Here is a 14,760-nt window from a genome sequence, read left to right as displayed (position 1 = left end):
TGCTTTAATCTTCTTCAGAAGACGTTCAAATTCGCTGTAATTTCAAAAGTATTGCTTTGATAAACTAAAATTATGAAAAAATATTAAGGAGAGAAAAATATTTATTTTTACTTATGTTATATGCTTAGCCTTTTGACTTGATATTTTCACTTTCTAACAATTCAGTTTTGTTTTTCAATTCACCAAAAGAACAGAAATGCGTTTCGAGTATACTCATTAATTTATAACTTTGTTGAATAAGATTACTTCTTGTGAAAAATAACATAAGTTGAAGTGCAAAAATGTGTTCCTTTATTTTTCACATTTTAAAAGAAATTAGCTTCCAGGGCGGCTAATATATATATGAGAGGGAGCTATAAATGTGAAATGTCTTTATTGTAATAATTTTTAAATTTCTTTTTCATTGTTTTGAAAATTTTATCGTTTTTTATTTAAATACCAGTCTTAATTTTTCATACTTTTTGACCATCCAAATGTCCTATGATCCCAGTAATTTGCTTTAGATTTTGCACATAATTCATTTCCGGTTTAGAATTAAAGAAATATATATAAAATTTTACAAACTAATTTGCTGGAGCAACATAATATATTAATATTAATTTTCATTGTTTGTTTTGATGAAACTAATACTAAACATTTGTACACATACTGACTAGGCTAAAATTAGAATAAAAACTTTTGTAATTAGGCCACTTGGCATCATTTCTAATTTGTTGCATTTGCTATATAATGTACAAATTATACAAGAAGTAAGGGTGAAAAGCAATATGTTTTATTTAATTAAATTCCATTCTCCTATCCCATCCACTGTATCAAACTTTTTTTCCCCCATGTTTGTGTGGATAACTGAGAAAACATTTTCATATCTCTCTCTGTGTGTAAGCAAAAACATTAAGTGTATTGTATTTTGTCATCAAGCTAATATTATTATTTGGAAATGTGTAATTTCTAAAATAGTATTAATATCATTTTGTAGCAATTTCTCTCCAGTGGTGAAGAAAGTGATCCTGAAATGGAATTTTTAAAATCTTTAACAACAGCTGAGAAAAAGAAGTTATTACGGTAAATTTGTTTTGTAATTTTTATTAACCACCATCATGAATTTTATTTCATAATGAAATGAACTTTACACAGTGAAATTCCATTACTGATGGAATCATTGATTACTAAATTACTGGATGCAGTTACTTGACTAAGTTGATTCTATGCAGACATTAATAACGTGAAATTAATAAACAGTCAATTCATGATAACTCATAACTATTTAGCTTAAGTATTCCTGAATCTCGAAATTTTTATTGGTTCCCAAAGTCTTGAGAAGGCTGTAGGAACTTCCCATAGCTGGAACTTGGTTTTAACTGGTCTCATAGGACTTTGAGTTATCGAGGGTTGACTAATACAAAAATGAAATCCATTTTAAAATCCCCCCTGCCAGTTTCAAGGCTTTTCTTCATTCTTAAGTGCAGTATAGCCTATCAAGAGTCCTGTGCCATAAAACCCAATAGAACTTTCTTTTTAATTTATTCATTTTCTAAATACGTGCTAAAAGTTGGCAGCAAATAGATTCTTTTTAAAAAAAAGAACTAATTTAAATTATAAAAAAACAAAATATATATTTTGTTTTGTTTAGTGTAGTTTTAGTTCAAATAACCCAGTTCATTTATGCCATACACAGTATAACTTCAATTTAACAATACCCGATTTAACAATTTCAGCAATTTAAGAATACATTTCACTGGTCTGGATTTGACTGCATTGAATGTCTATGCTCCTTGATTTAACAATAACTTTTTCCAGTCCCTTGACAGTCGTTAAATCAGGGTTATACTGTATCTCATGGATCACTGCACATTGTGTGAAATTGTTCAATTGTGCATCACAGCTTCCAGAAAAAATCCTGACTCTTAAAATTGTGTAGCGAAAATCCTGAGTTGTGAGCCTTTGGGGGGGGGGGGATGAAAAAAAATGAAAGGAGAAGAAAACAATTAAAAGAAAAGTTTTATGTTTATCCTCATATATAATAGCCGACAATAAAGTAACCCATGTGTTTCAACAATGAAACTCGCGCAGCAGCATGATAATTTGCCAATATGATTTGGTAGAGTTTAACATGCAGGGAAATTCTTTATTGTGACAAGGCTGAACTCAATCTGGTGACTTAACTGTTTTACTGGTAAGACTCGTTTTTGGTGGAATGAAGAAACATAAAATGTTCAACAATGACCGCTTAATAGAATTAAGGATTAATCGGATTAATCCACTGGATCTAAGGTTAAAACTTAAACTACCAAAATATCAAGAATCAGGCAATTGCTGCGTTCAAATGTAGAAGCAAATATTCACCCGTCATACCATGACGGGCGACTTTCTAGTTTAACAATATTTCAAGAAAGATTTTGTGCATGGATTCGCATTTACATCAAGAGTTACTTTCATGCTGTTAATGAAAACCATTGAATATTATTATGGCCACTATACTATTTATTCTATTGTGGTTATGACAGTGTTTTTTTTTTTGGAGGGGGGGAGAAAAAATTCTCTTTATATCTGACTAGCTTTTACCCCAGGCGGCTTTGCTTGCATTAATACAGATTTTTCAATCAATTCATGTTGTTGTCGACACAGGAAGCATAAATGATTATTTATTTCAGGTTGTTGGTTAATACAGGTAGAGGTTAAGTATTTACAATAAGAAGAAAAAAGTTGTGCATTATAATTCAGAAATAAGTGTAAGAATACAAAAGTTTGCAAGGGTTACCTCTAACAACTTTCGTCTGAATAAAGATCAACAGTTCTGAACTATAGTTGGGGCAGAGCTAACCTGGCAGCACTGTGAAGACAACTCAGAAAGAAAACCATTCCCTAAAATCTCTATTTGAATAAGGACATCAGTGTTAAAATTTCCCCAATACAATTAGGGTAATAGTTTTCAAATAACCATCTGCCTAAAAATGTGTCTGTAATAGATCAGAAAAGTCCAATAGTACAAAAAAAAAAACTTTAAAATGAATGCAGTATTCCCGATTATAATATAAAGTCATTAGTCCCACAAAATCCTAATCACAGGGGTATTTCGGTATTTTCAATTTTGAAGTACTGGTATTTTAAGAACCTGCTTTATTAAAATTGAAGATAATTGAATATGAAATTGCAAATTAATCTGCTTTCTTTGCACTATAATGTGATGCAGGGGGGAATTGTGTTCCACTTATACATCGGAATTCCCCTATTTTTCCCCACCTCTGATTTTTTTTTCTTTCTTTAGATTTTTTGGTGATTATACGTATTAAGAATTATTAATAATATTAATCTTGTAGCCCTGTTAAAATGGTATTCTATAATTATTTTACTCCAATAAGTTCTTTTATTTGCTGTTTTTATACTTTTGATGACTTCATTTTAAAAACTTCAATTTCTTTGCATCTGACATTAAAATCGAATTTTTCTCATTTTTGATGCTTACTACCCTTTAGGAGACAAATAAAAGAAATTTCTTTCTATTTTTATGTAAATCATTTGGTATTTAAAATTATCAAGCATAATTCTATGTTCTTTATAAAAGTAAAAATGCCAAAAAGTTTGAATTGCTAGTTTAATTTTATTTTAACTTCAATTACGTTGATAGTTATCTAAATATATATAGGTGATGGTGTTGTTTTGTTTGTTTGTTTGTACCCAATGGCCAGAAGACCCCATAGCACCTACAGCCCTGAAACTTGGCACAAAATTCGAGCGTACCCCAGGGTGTGCACCTTGAACCCGAAATTCTAAATTTCTAATTAGTTTTTTCATAATTTATTAATTAAGCTAAAATTTCACGTTTTTTGCCTAATTAGAGGGTAAAAAATCCCCCTACCCCCTAACATTATACAGGGTGGCGACAGATCAGGGAGATCAGGGAAAAGTCAGGGAACTTTATTAATCAGGGAAATATCAGGGAATTTTGAAAAAATAACAAAAATCAGGGGAAATTAATTTTATGAAGTAAAAAAAATTTTTTTTGCTTTAGGAAATTGAGTAATCTAATTCCGTAAGCATTTTCCGCCAATTATCAGTTAAAAAAAGTAAAATTAATAATGTGCGATTATACACTGCCGCATATTTGTGCATCTTTTTACCTCAAAGTCAAATTATTGAACCTTACTTATTAACCAGAAGATGAACTTCCTAAGATTGCTTCTGTGTCTGTTAGATTGTTTATTTTACGTAGCTTGAAATTTCCTTTTACGCTTTCAATGCTACGTAAAATAAACAACCATACAGGCAAAGAGGAAGCATTCATTAATGCCTTAGCTCCTTTGCCTTTATTCCATTGTCTCGAAGTAATTAAGTACTGTAATCACGATTTCAAGAGGAAATCTTTGGGTTTTAAATTAATACTATAAAAGCTCAAAAGTTATTACTTCTTCGGGTTTTAATTTAATTGCTAAAATTAAACTTTTAATTTAAAAAAACTTTGTTTTTTTTTTGCTGTTATTCTATTTGTGGTCACTGCAGTTTATAAAGGTTTTCTTTTCTTCAGACTTAAGTAATTTTTTAATTTTATAACCAAGTTGTATTCTTCTTTTATATATTTTGATATTAACTAATTGCTTTTGTTTTCCTTGCATTTCAAAGTTGTTTGTTACAAAAGCAATCTAAGATTATTTTTTTCGTTACATACTGAAATCATTTGAAATAGAATTAGCTTGTGTACTTAAGTAAATATCTTTATTTTTTTATTGTTAAAATGCTGTATTCATTCATTAAAACCTATGTTCTTGATTAGAGAAAAGCTCCCTATAAATGGATGTCAAATGGTTTCATCTGTTTTGCATAAATATGTCAATTAGTTATATAAGAATAACTACATGACTTCTATTCTTTCACTATTACTTTTTATTCTTGCAACAATAATTATACTGTTTCAAAACATAGTTCAAAATAATTTCAATTACTTTTTAGTTCTATCATAAATACACATATATTTTTAAGAGTAATTTTAATAATTTCTTAAAATTCTTATGCTAAGTGGTTTCTGGAAGTAAAGTTTTTTTTTTTTTAATTTTCTATAATCTTTCCAATGTACAAAAATTTAATATACTGTTTTGTAGGTTCCGCCCCCCCCCCCAAAAAAAATACAATGGATTTCAATTAGCGCAAGGAAAGAAAACCATTATTATTGGTAATGTAAATCAGGGAAATTTGGTGAACTAAATCAGGGAAAAGTCAGGGAACTTTTTTTCACAGTTCCTGTTGCCACCTTGTTATATCTCATTGAAAAAAGCTTTCCTTTCCAAACAAGATAATGTTCCATTTCTCTCAATCAATTAGAACAGGAGATGTAAACAATTCTAATTGCGATTCTAATTGAGCCAATTTTCAAGCCTAAACTTGATTTTTTGTTTTTGCAGTGATGTCATCTTTGGTATACAGTTGCATTCGAATAGATAGAGACGAACCAGTAGTAGTAGAACCGGTAGATTCTTGATTTGGTTATTATGCTGTTGTCATTTTTGTTAAATTCATTGTGCAAATGTTAATTGATTTTCTTTTCAATTTGAAAGTCGCTTGGCGAATTTGGCAATAAACGGAGTTGCCAATTATTTGTTTATTTCGTAATACATTTTAGATTGCAAAGGATTGCATTTAGGTTTTAAAGGGTGTTCCTGCAATTTTGTTAAAAAATATGATTACTGGTTATTTGACATCAGGGGGGGGGGGATTGTTCTAGAGTTTTTTTTTTTCCCTTTTCTCAAACGATAGCTTTTCAATAGTTAAATTTTTCATACAGGGTATAGGATTTCCTATTTGTCCTAGATGTACCGTGTTTTTTAATTGTGTAGTTTTTCTGCTGGGGAGTTGAATTCTTTTTCATACGGGATAGGGGATTTCCTTTTTGTCCTAGATGTACTGTGCTTTTTAATAGCAATTTTTATTGGCCAGAGTTCGTTTTGATCGCTAATTGGGTGAGTTACTGTAACATGGTGGCTTTCGCCAGACGTTTCGCTGTATCTATTTTATGTTACATATTTGCGTACTTAATTTAAGTAAAGTAGTGAGGTGTTTCTTTTTTGTTGCAAACGACGGGGAACAAGTAGAGATCTTTTTGTTTGCACTATTTAAAAAAATGAATAAAGTGCAGTTTTTTAATGATCTCTGTTTAGATTAGGAAATGGATGGATGGAGAGGTTAAAACAAATAGAGACGGATAAAAAATATTAGAGATAGATCCTATAGGTAGATAGCCGCCAAAGGCGTCAATTTTGGCATAAAAAGGTGAATGACACAAAACGCAACTGGAAATCTTATATAATTAAAAACTGAGCGTATGTACCTATATATGTATCAATGTCAAAACTTCTTCTCCCGAACAACAGTGAACTGACCATTGAACCAGGTATTGATGGATTCGTAATCTTCCCGTCTTCATGTTTGGCTATTTAACATAATCCTCCAATAATTCGCGGAGATATCAATTACAAACTATTAATTATAAAACTTGGATTCATACATAAAATTCGTATATTTTTCGAAGGCTTTCCTCCATGCAAATTATTATTCAGTGCTTTAACTCAAATTTCCATCGCAATGCTTTTCTTAAAATTTGTAGCGTGAAGAAAATCATTGAAAAGAAAAATCTGTTGCCATTTTTTTCTCGAATATTAAGAAATAAAATTTGGCTTTTGTTTTAAGGCTTTTCCTGCAATCGGGGGACTTAAAATGTTTCCTTTTTGGTTATTTTTTTTTTTTTTTTTTTTTTGCAATCTGCCTCAGAATTTATCTATTTTTTAATTTTTTTTTTTTTGTTCATGCCTGATTGTTGAATACGGGTCATTTGACATAAATTTTATTTTCAAGGTGGACCTTGCGAAGCCAGGCAACGAAGCTATTACTGTTCATTTTGAGTTCTTAAGATTTTTAAGTTGAAGTAACTACTACTTACGATTACTTAACGTTGGATAAGAAAGATAAAATATGTTCCAATATTCTTCTTTTAGACGTATGCATTACATCCAAGCATTGGTACATATTTTCATCTGTAAATATACACATTCAAATTCATTTCTCTGTTTTCGGTATTTATGAGTCTCAATACTTATATTGCGACGCATTTCCACCAAGGTAGGAAGTAATAATTTCATATTATAAAAAATGGCTTTTCTTGAGTTCTAAGAGGTATATAGCTAAGTGTTTTCACCAAAACAGATAGTCGTTTTGTCGCCAAAGTGATATACAGGGTGGTTATAAAATAACGTGAGGTGCTCAGAGCCTGTAGCAAGTGAAGTATTGGACGAAACATTGCCAAATTTCATAGGCGTATACAGTAGACCATGGGATTTTGATTTCTGGGGGGGGGGGATACTACAAAAAATTGTCACCAGGGGAAATTTTGATGTTGAAAAGGTGTATTACTGTGAATATTGAAGGATTAAATGCTGACTGCCAAAATATTCATCAATTTTCTTCACAAAATATGATTTTTACTAACAATTGAGGTCAATATGACGCACATCGAGGTACTTTCCAGGTACTGCATAGAATGCAAAATATTTTCCACACATCCGGGGGAAGGGATAATTTCTCCTACCTCTTGTAGAAATCAAAATCTCATGGTGGGCTATGTACGCCCATGAAATTTGGCAATGTTTCGGCCAATACTTCACTTGCTAGAGGGCTCTGAACATCTCAGGTTATTTTATAACCACCCTGTAGTTTGCTGAAAACAAACGCATGGGTCTGGTACAAACTTTTTTATCCTAAAAGGATTAATTTATTGTCTTGCATGCAACAGATGCAATATTATTTAGGACTGAATCTCAGCCGTTTCAGAAAATGTAAATCACCTTCAAAAAAAAAAAGCTGCTAAGTTTGTCTTGCACCAGATTCATAGTTACGGACAGAAATTTCTTTAAAATACCAGAACAGTCCTATTTTTTAAGCGCTTTAAAGAAAGGAAGGTGTTCAGATTACGTTTATATTACTTTAAAAAAAAAAATACATGTATATATATCAACACTTTGTACTTCTTAGACCGTTACGTATTACTCAGCCGAGCCTGAACTTTGACAGGAAGATCTCTCAAATACTCTGAGAAATGTTTCCAATTTTCGCTTAGTGTTTTAACACTAATCATCAATGCATCAAAACATAATCATTGCGCTTAATTCGCAAAGTCTCAAATATAAAAATACATTCCTAAGATAAACTTGGCCATTCTCTGGCAAGGATTGTATGGTAATGTGGTCCTTTTGCTATAAATAATGAATTTTGATTTATTACTTTACATTTTAACGCTGCTTTCAATTGCAAAAATAAAAAATGAAATGAAATAAAATGATTTTTTTGAACTTATTTGACGGGCAGTATTACCATAACGTGGTCATGACGAGTGTTTAAAAATCTTGACGCTACAGCCATTACAGAAAATGCATTAAAATATAAAAACTCCGCCAAATTACTTTTGGTAAAAAAATTATATATACTATAGGTATTGAAGTTAAAATTAATCAGCCAAATTAGTTAAACAACACCCTCAAATAACATTAAAACTACTATTAACATGTAATTTAATCCGCCAAATCCATTTTTTTAATCTCCAGTCTCACCAGGCGAAAATGTTAGCGCATTGGCGAATGGGGTTGTTTCCTTCAGTCAGAAGTAATACTTTTAGCAGGTGACATTGATAGAATAAGCGAAAAAAATAACATGAACCCAGAAATTACTTTTATTTTCCCAACAGTTATTTTTTAATTAATTTTTTTAAATGTCCAATTTTTCAAACAAGGGGTGGTCTTGATGACATCACAAATGATGCTCTTTGGCACATCTTTCCACAACTTAAAAGAAAAAAAAAGTTGTGCTTACTCTGATTTTAATGGTATATTTTTACTCTGAACTTTTTGGTATTTCAAACAGGATCGTTGACGTTATTTAGAAACAGTTGATTTCCTTCTGAAGGGGATTTTAAGGATTTGATGTTCTTACTCTAAAGGGACATTATTAGAAAATCAGTTTTTGTAGTGACTGTTGACCCTATTTCGGGATGATTACCATTTTAGGCATATTTCTCCTTATTCATTCAGGAGGGATATGCATCACCTGAGCCCCGTTCCTTTCTCCAGCAAGAAGCATATGCAAAAATTTAGATAGCCAGTGTAACGCTGGACACCATTTGACGGGGATTGGGATTATGAGAGAAATGTTCCACTTTGTTTAAGAATTGTTGACCTCACTCAAATTGGAATTTTTAAGAATTACGCTTACTAACTTCTTTACTACTCCTATATGTTTTCCTGATTTATATTGTGTAATTTTTTGGGTGTCTCCCCAGTTTCACCAACATTTCATTCCCCCCCCCCCCTTCGATTTTAGTTTTAGTTATACCTTTTGATATATTAAAGGGGGAGGGGAATTATTACTAAAAATTGGAGACAAACCGATTTTTAGTAATTATTTGACCCCTGTATATGTTAACCATAAACCTGAATTGATCGAAAAAATCTACATCAACGTGAGCGAAGCCACAGGTAAAAGCTAGTAGGTATAGGAAATACGAAAAAGGTAGATATAGATTAATTAATACCACTGCAGAATAAATTTAAACAGCCGCTGTAGGTGTTGATCTTGTCATAAAAATGGGGCATGGGCATCGTCGTGCAGGTACTGCTAGTTGATTGTATGTTTATCATAGAACTTTAAAATGCAATTATAAATTGATTTTACAAAAATAAATTCTTTTTCTGGTTGTTTTTACACGCTTAACGTTTTCATTTTTGAAAATCACAATCTTATTTGCAAAAGGGTTTTTCACATTTTTGATGTTTACTATACTGTGTGAAGAATCTAACATTTTTTTTAAAATTAGGATCATTTAATTATAAAATTGTAAGCAAAATTCCATGCTCTTTCAGAGTGTCATGTCAAAAAGTTGAATGCTGAATTACTGACCACATTAATGGAACTGGATATAAGAAATGGATCTTGTTTTTTCGGCAAAAGCAATTTTTGTATATACGTTTCAAATTATGTTAATTTAATTACTAAGGGTCTTACTTTTTAAAATGACTTTTATTCTGCATAATTTTGATTAGTTTTCAGGATTTTAAGGATGTTTGAAAATTTTAAGAATAACTCAAGCATTTTAATTAAATTTTAGTATTTCAGCATAAATTATTTAATTATTATTTTATAGAAAATTAAAAAAGCTGTCTAAGAAGAAAGACAAAAGCACAAATTGTAAGAAAAAGAAAAATAGGAAGTCTAGGAAATCAAAACACTCCAGTGACTCAGGTAATTTTAGCCTATTTTATAGATAACTTTTTTTGCTTGTGTATGTTGAGCATATGAGACTAGTTTGAAATGTCTAAGCAAAAAATTAAAACTATATGATGAAGTTTTGTTTGGATCCGTCCAGTAAAACCGCAGTTATAAGTCTCCAAGTACTGTCAGCTTAATTTCTAGCACCCTGTATTTAGTGTCTTTATGGCTATTAAATGAAATTTCTGAAAAGATTATAAGTACACAAATGAACCAAAAAAGAAAAAAAGAAAGAAAAATGTACATATTAATCAAAAAATCAAACCAAATGAACTCAACGTACATACAATATACCAACAGGGACATCCAGGACTGCAGTTTCATCCTTGTTATAGACGCATTAATCTGGAATAGTCAATATCCAAACTGGAGGCACATGTCATCTCATTGAAGCTGAAAGTGCCAACAAACTGGTAGCTAAAATAAATTTATATCACACCAGCCAGAGTCAGAAGCAATTGTACAGTTCAACTTGTCAATTGAAAGCAAAGCCTGGGCATTGCCAGACTTTTGATGGTGTGCTAAATTTATTTTAGGTTACAGCTTGTTGGTACAGTCAGCTTTAATCTTTACATCTGCCTCCAGCTCAATTATCGACCATTCCAGCTGGGTTCATAACAAGGAATAAACTGCAGTCTCTGGATGTCATAACTGGGCTGTTGGTATATTAGATGTATCCATCTGACTGTTGGGAAAAAATTTATCTCTGCGCCATATCTAAGCTAGCATTGGTGATATGACCCTTCGTTTTCAAAATAAAAACTTTGCAAACATTAGGCAATATCACACACTAGGTTTGAAAATGAGTAACAAACCTAAAAAATTTAATCTATTGATTAATGTATTTGTAAGAAAACAAATGGTAAATGACAAACATGAAAATCTATCTTTATTTGCACTGAAAACAAATAAAATTATCTTTGCCTTGTTTTGTCAACTCCACACACTAATCATGAATGAATTGTGAGCAAACTACACTTTTACTCATCTCTTGAACTTCATCTTCTTAACATACATTCCTTTGTGGACTGGGCCATTTCACAACTTCAAAGTTTCACACACAAAAAAAAAGAGATGAAAGTAAAATATCAATCAACCTCAAACAAAACCAACATCACCAATCTATTCTACACAACAAAATTGATGCAGAAGCCAATACAGAATTGATTCAATTGTTTAAATTGATGAACAAATGGTAATTAAAAACTTACCTTGATAAAATAACAGGAAACACCTATCCCATAACAAAAACAGATAAAAGCTACTGCCCACCCAGGGCCGGATTTGGAAGTGTGGAGGCCCCGGGGCAACGAAGGAGTGAAGGCCCCTAATCAAAGTTCGAAAATATCCTATACTTTGATATATATCTGAATATTTTGGTATGTATGTATATATCCGATAGTTTCGACCCGTGAAAGTTAGGATATTTTGTAAATATGTTATTGTGGGGGCCTCTTTGTTGTGGAGGCCCCGGGGCAGTAGCCCCACCTACACTCCCCTAAATCCAGCCCTGTGCCCACCTCTTGAAAATTGAGCTCCACTGCCCGATCAATTGAACAATTCTATTCGTTGAAATAGGGGTGAGGAAAAACGACTTAAAAACTTGCAGATTTAGTTTGCAGTGTTACTTCCCATGAGGCGAACAATATAATTCAGGTAAGAAGTAGCAAGCAGTACAGGATTTCCTCGCAAAAAAAGGGTTGCAATGGTAGCCCAACTCTGCGCCTAGCAATTCCTCTTCTTACTGATTGTTCTCCCTTGAAAGAAATGGACTTGCTCAAGGCCATAGCTCAACTTGTCAGAGGTAGACAGTAGCTATATTTTCCTAGAAGAGAGTCTAACATCTTGATCATTGAAAGAGAATTGCCTGCAATAGGCATCACTGGGACTTCATACATTTCGCAAAGACTAACTAATGCCATGGCGACAAGTGGGCCATAAGACTGACCGGACAGTAACACCCATAGACCATTAATGTAATCATTGCTAAAATTAATGTTAATTGAATGCACAAACAGGAGAACCTAATTGATTAGGGGAGAGTGTTGTACCTTAGAACACTTCTAAGAACTATACTGATTTCTAAGAACCAAAGTAAATATTTTCTTAATTTATTTCATTTTCTATCTTTGTATTTGTAAAACTAATCAATTGATTTTTTTTTTTTTTTTTGTTATACAAGAGAAGTACTTAAAATATTTTCGTTATGAGAAAATAATGATAGTGTATCTAAATTGACCACTATATTGGTTTTTCTTAAACCAGGCGGTGATTGTACTTTGGGACAGCTGAACATATTGTATTAGGACATGTTACTTTGGGACAGCTGAACATATTGTATTAGGACATGTTCCAAGGTACAGCAAAGGCATGGTTCTTAATAATTAAGAAAAGTTTAGGACATACAAAAATGATCTAATCTTATGTAATCTTTTAAACACATTTAATGTTAGATAATAATTTATTAATGCATAATTCATAAATTAATTCATTACCATGATTTTTTTTCTTTTTTTTTTTTTTTTTGTGCAAAATTGGTTCAAGTATATGACTGTTTCCTGAATCGTGAAATGTCCCATGGTACAACAGAATGTGTCCCAAGGTACAATAGGATGTTGTACCTTGGAGCAGCTTGGAACTCTTTAAATGGCTGGCAATATTTTATTTTTAAACTCTCTAAGTTTTAAAAAATATATTGCACAGAAATATGTTGGGGTATTTTTTTTAATATGACTTTTAGACTTAAAATTTGATTTAAATAATTGACGTTAAAAATTAAAATATGAGAAGCGTTTCAAGGAACAACACTCCCCTAATTAAGGTTTGTTTAATCTTATTTCAACACTAAAATAAAATTTCTACTTTCCAACTAAATTTGAGTAGAACATTATTAGAATAAAATGTAAGTGGATTATTATTTTAAAAAGTGAGCTGATTTAAGTTAGCATATGTTCAAATAACTTCCAACATCCAAAATAGTTGAAACATTTATAAGATGCTAAAAGGTTGAAATCTTAAAACAAGCCATGCAATGAAGCACATGCTTTATGTTGGAATCTTTCCAAAAAAATAAGTTTATTTATGAATGTTAGAATTTAATTTAATGTCAAATCACAAAAGTTTGATGGATTTTTTTTTCATAGTAAATCATTTGATGTAAGTTTATAAAATATTTTTTTACTTACTTTAAGCCTTTCAAGTATTGCTTATTTTTATAAAAACTTATGACTTCTTTTTTAGAACCTGGAGGGAAAAAAAAGTGCAAGAAATCGAAGAAAACTGCTAATGATTCTGATAGTAACTCATCTAGTAATGAAAATGAACCAAAATCTAAGAGGGGAAGGCTGCATAAAAAGTCAAGTGAGGAAAGGGCTAAAAAGTTAAAGAAAAGATCAAAAAGTGAATCTTCATCAAGTAGTGGAAGTGAATCTGAAGAAGAGACACATTTAGAGGAGAGAAAATTCTCAAAAAAGAAACATTCAGAGGAGTCAGAAAGTGACAGGAAAGATATTTCAGGGAAATCTGATAAGCTATCACATGCTAAGAGCTCCATAAAAAATGATCAGTGTGAAAAAAGTGAAAAGAAACTGTTAAAAGACAGCATAAAATCTCATTATGACTTATCTACAAAAATGGAAAGAAAATATCAAGATAAAGAAAAAGCTTACAGAAAGGATTCAGAACCAAGTTCCCGTGAAAAATACGTTAAGTCTTCAAATCACAATAAAGATAATTGTACAGTAAAACCTAAAAGCTGCATTTCTTCAAACGCTCATCAGCCAGATGTAGACAAACATAATGACAGAAACGAAAGTGGAAACCAAAAACAAAAATCTGACCGAGTCTCGGACTCAGATCAACCCAATAAACGAAGGAAAAATGTTTCGGAATCTGATCCGTCTGTGCATGAAGGCAAAAAGAATACTAAGAACGAAAAGTATGACCATCCTGATGGTTTTAGCCACTTAAATCCTCAAGCAGTTGTGAAATCAAACTATGTACAGGCTGCAAAAGAATATGAAGGAATGTTTGATGATAAATTTCGATCCTATTACAGAGATAAAAGATCTCCATCTGTTAAACAGAAGTACAAAAAGTAAAAAGTGAAGGGAAAATGATCATATTTGTAAATAAACTATTACATTTCTGTATTAGAAGAATTATCATTCATTAAAAATTGAAAAATCATGCAGATCATGAACATTCTGCTGTTTTCAGTAACTAGGAATTGGAATGTGTTCCTCATTGGTTGTACATATAGTTTTAAATAAATTTATAGTAATCAATTGATATTTTTTTCAATTAACGTAATTGTTTTGCAAATGTTTATATTATATCATATTCTAAGAATTAATATAAGCATTAAAATAACATCTTGATCATAGCATATAGTGCAATAATGTTTTGTAAAAAATATATTCTGTATTAATTAGAAGTAACAAAAAAATAAGATTTAACTTG

At 31.3% G+C, this 14,760-nt stretch overlaps 1 protein-coding gene across 1 annotated transcript in view; it reads left to right on the top strand.

The window, feature by feature from the left end:
• The window catches only part of LOC129229446 (corepressor interacting with RBPJ 1-like), a 41,374-nt gene extending 26,826 nt beyond the window's left edge, over positions 1-14,548 (top strand). The window contains exons 9-11 of the mRNA XM_054863759.1: positions 977-1,062; positions 10,175-10,272; positions 13,540-14,548. Coding sequence (XP_054719734.1) covers positions 977-1,062; positions 10,175-10,272; positions 13,540-14,399 — 1,044 coding nt within the window. The 3' untranslated portion in view covers positions 14,400-14,548. The remainder of the gene's footprint in view (positions 1-976; positions 1,063-10,174; positions 10,273-13,539) is intronic.
• The last annotated feature ends 212 nt before the right edge of the window (positions 14,549-14,760 follow it).

This window comes from Uloborus diversus, chromosome 1, assembly GCF_026930045.1.
Source record: "Uloborus diversus isolate 005 chromosome 1, Udiv.v.3.1, whole genome shotgun sequence".
Lineage (NCBI taxonomy): Eukaryota > Metazoa > Arthropoda > Arachnida > Araneae > Uloboridae > Uloborus > Uloborus diversus.
This window is presented reverse-complemented; position numbering and strand designations above follow the sequence as displayed.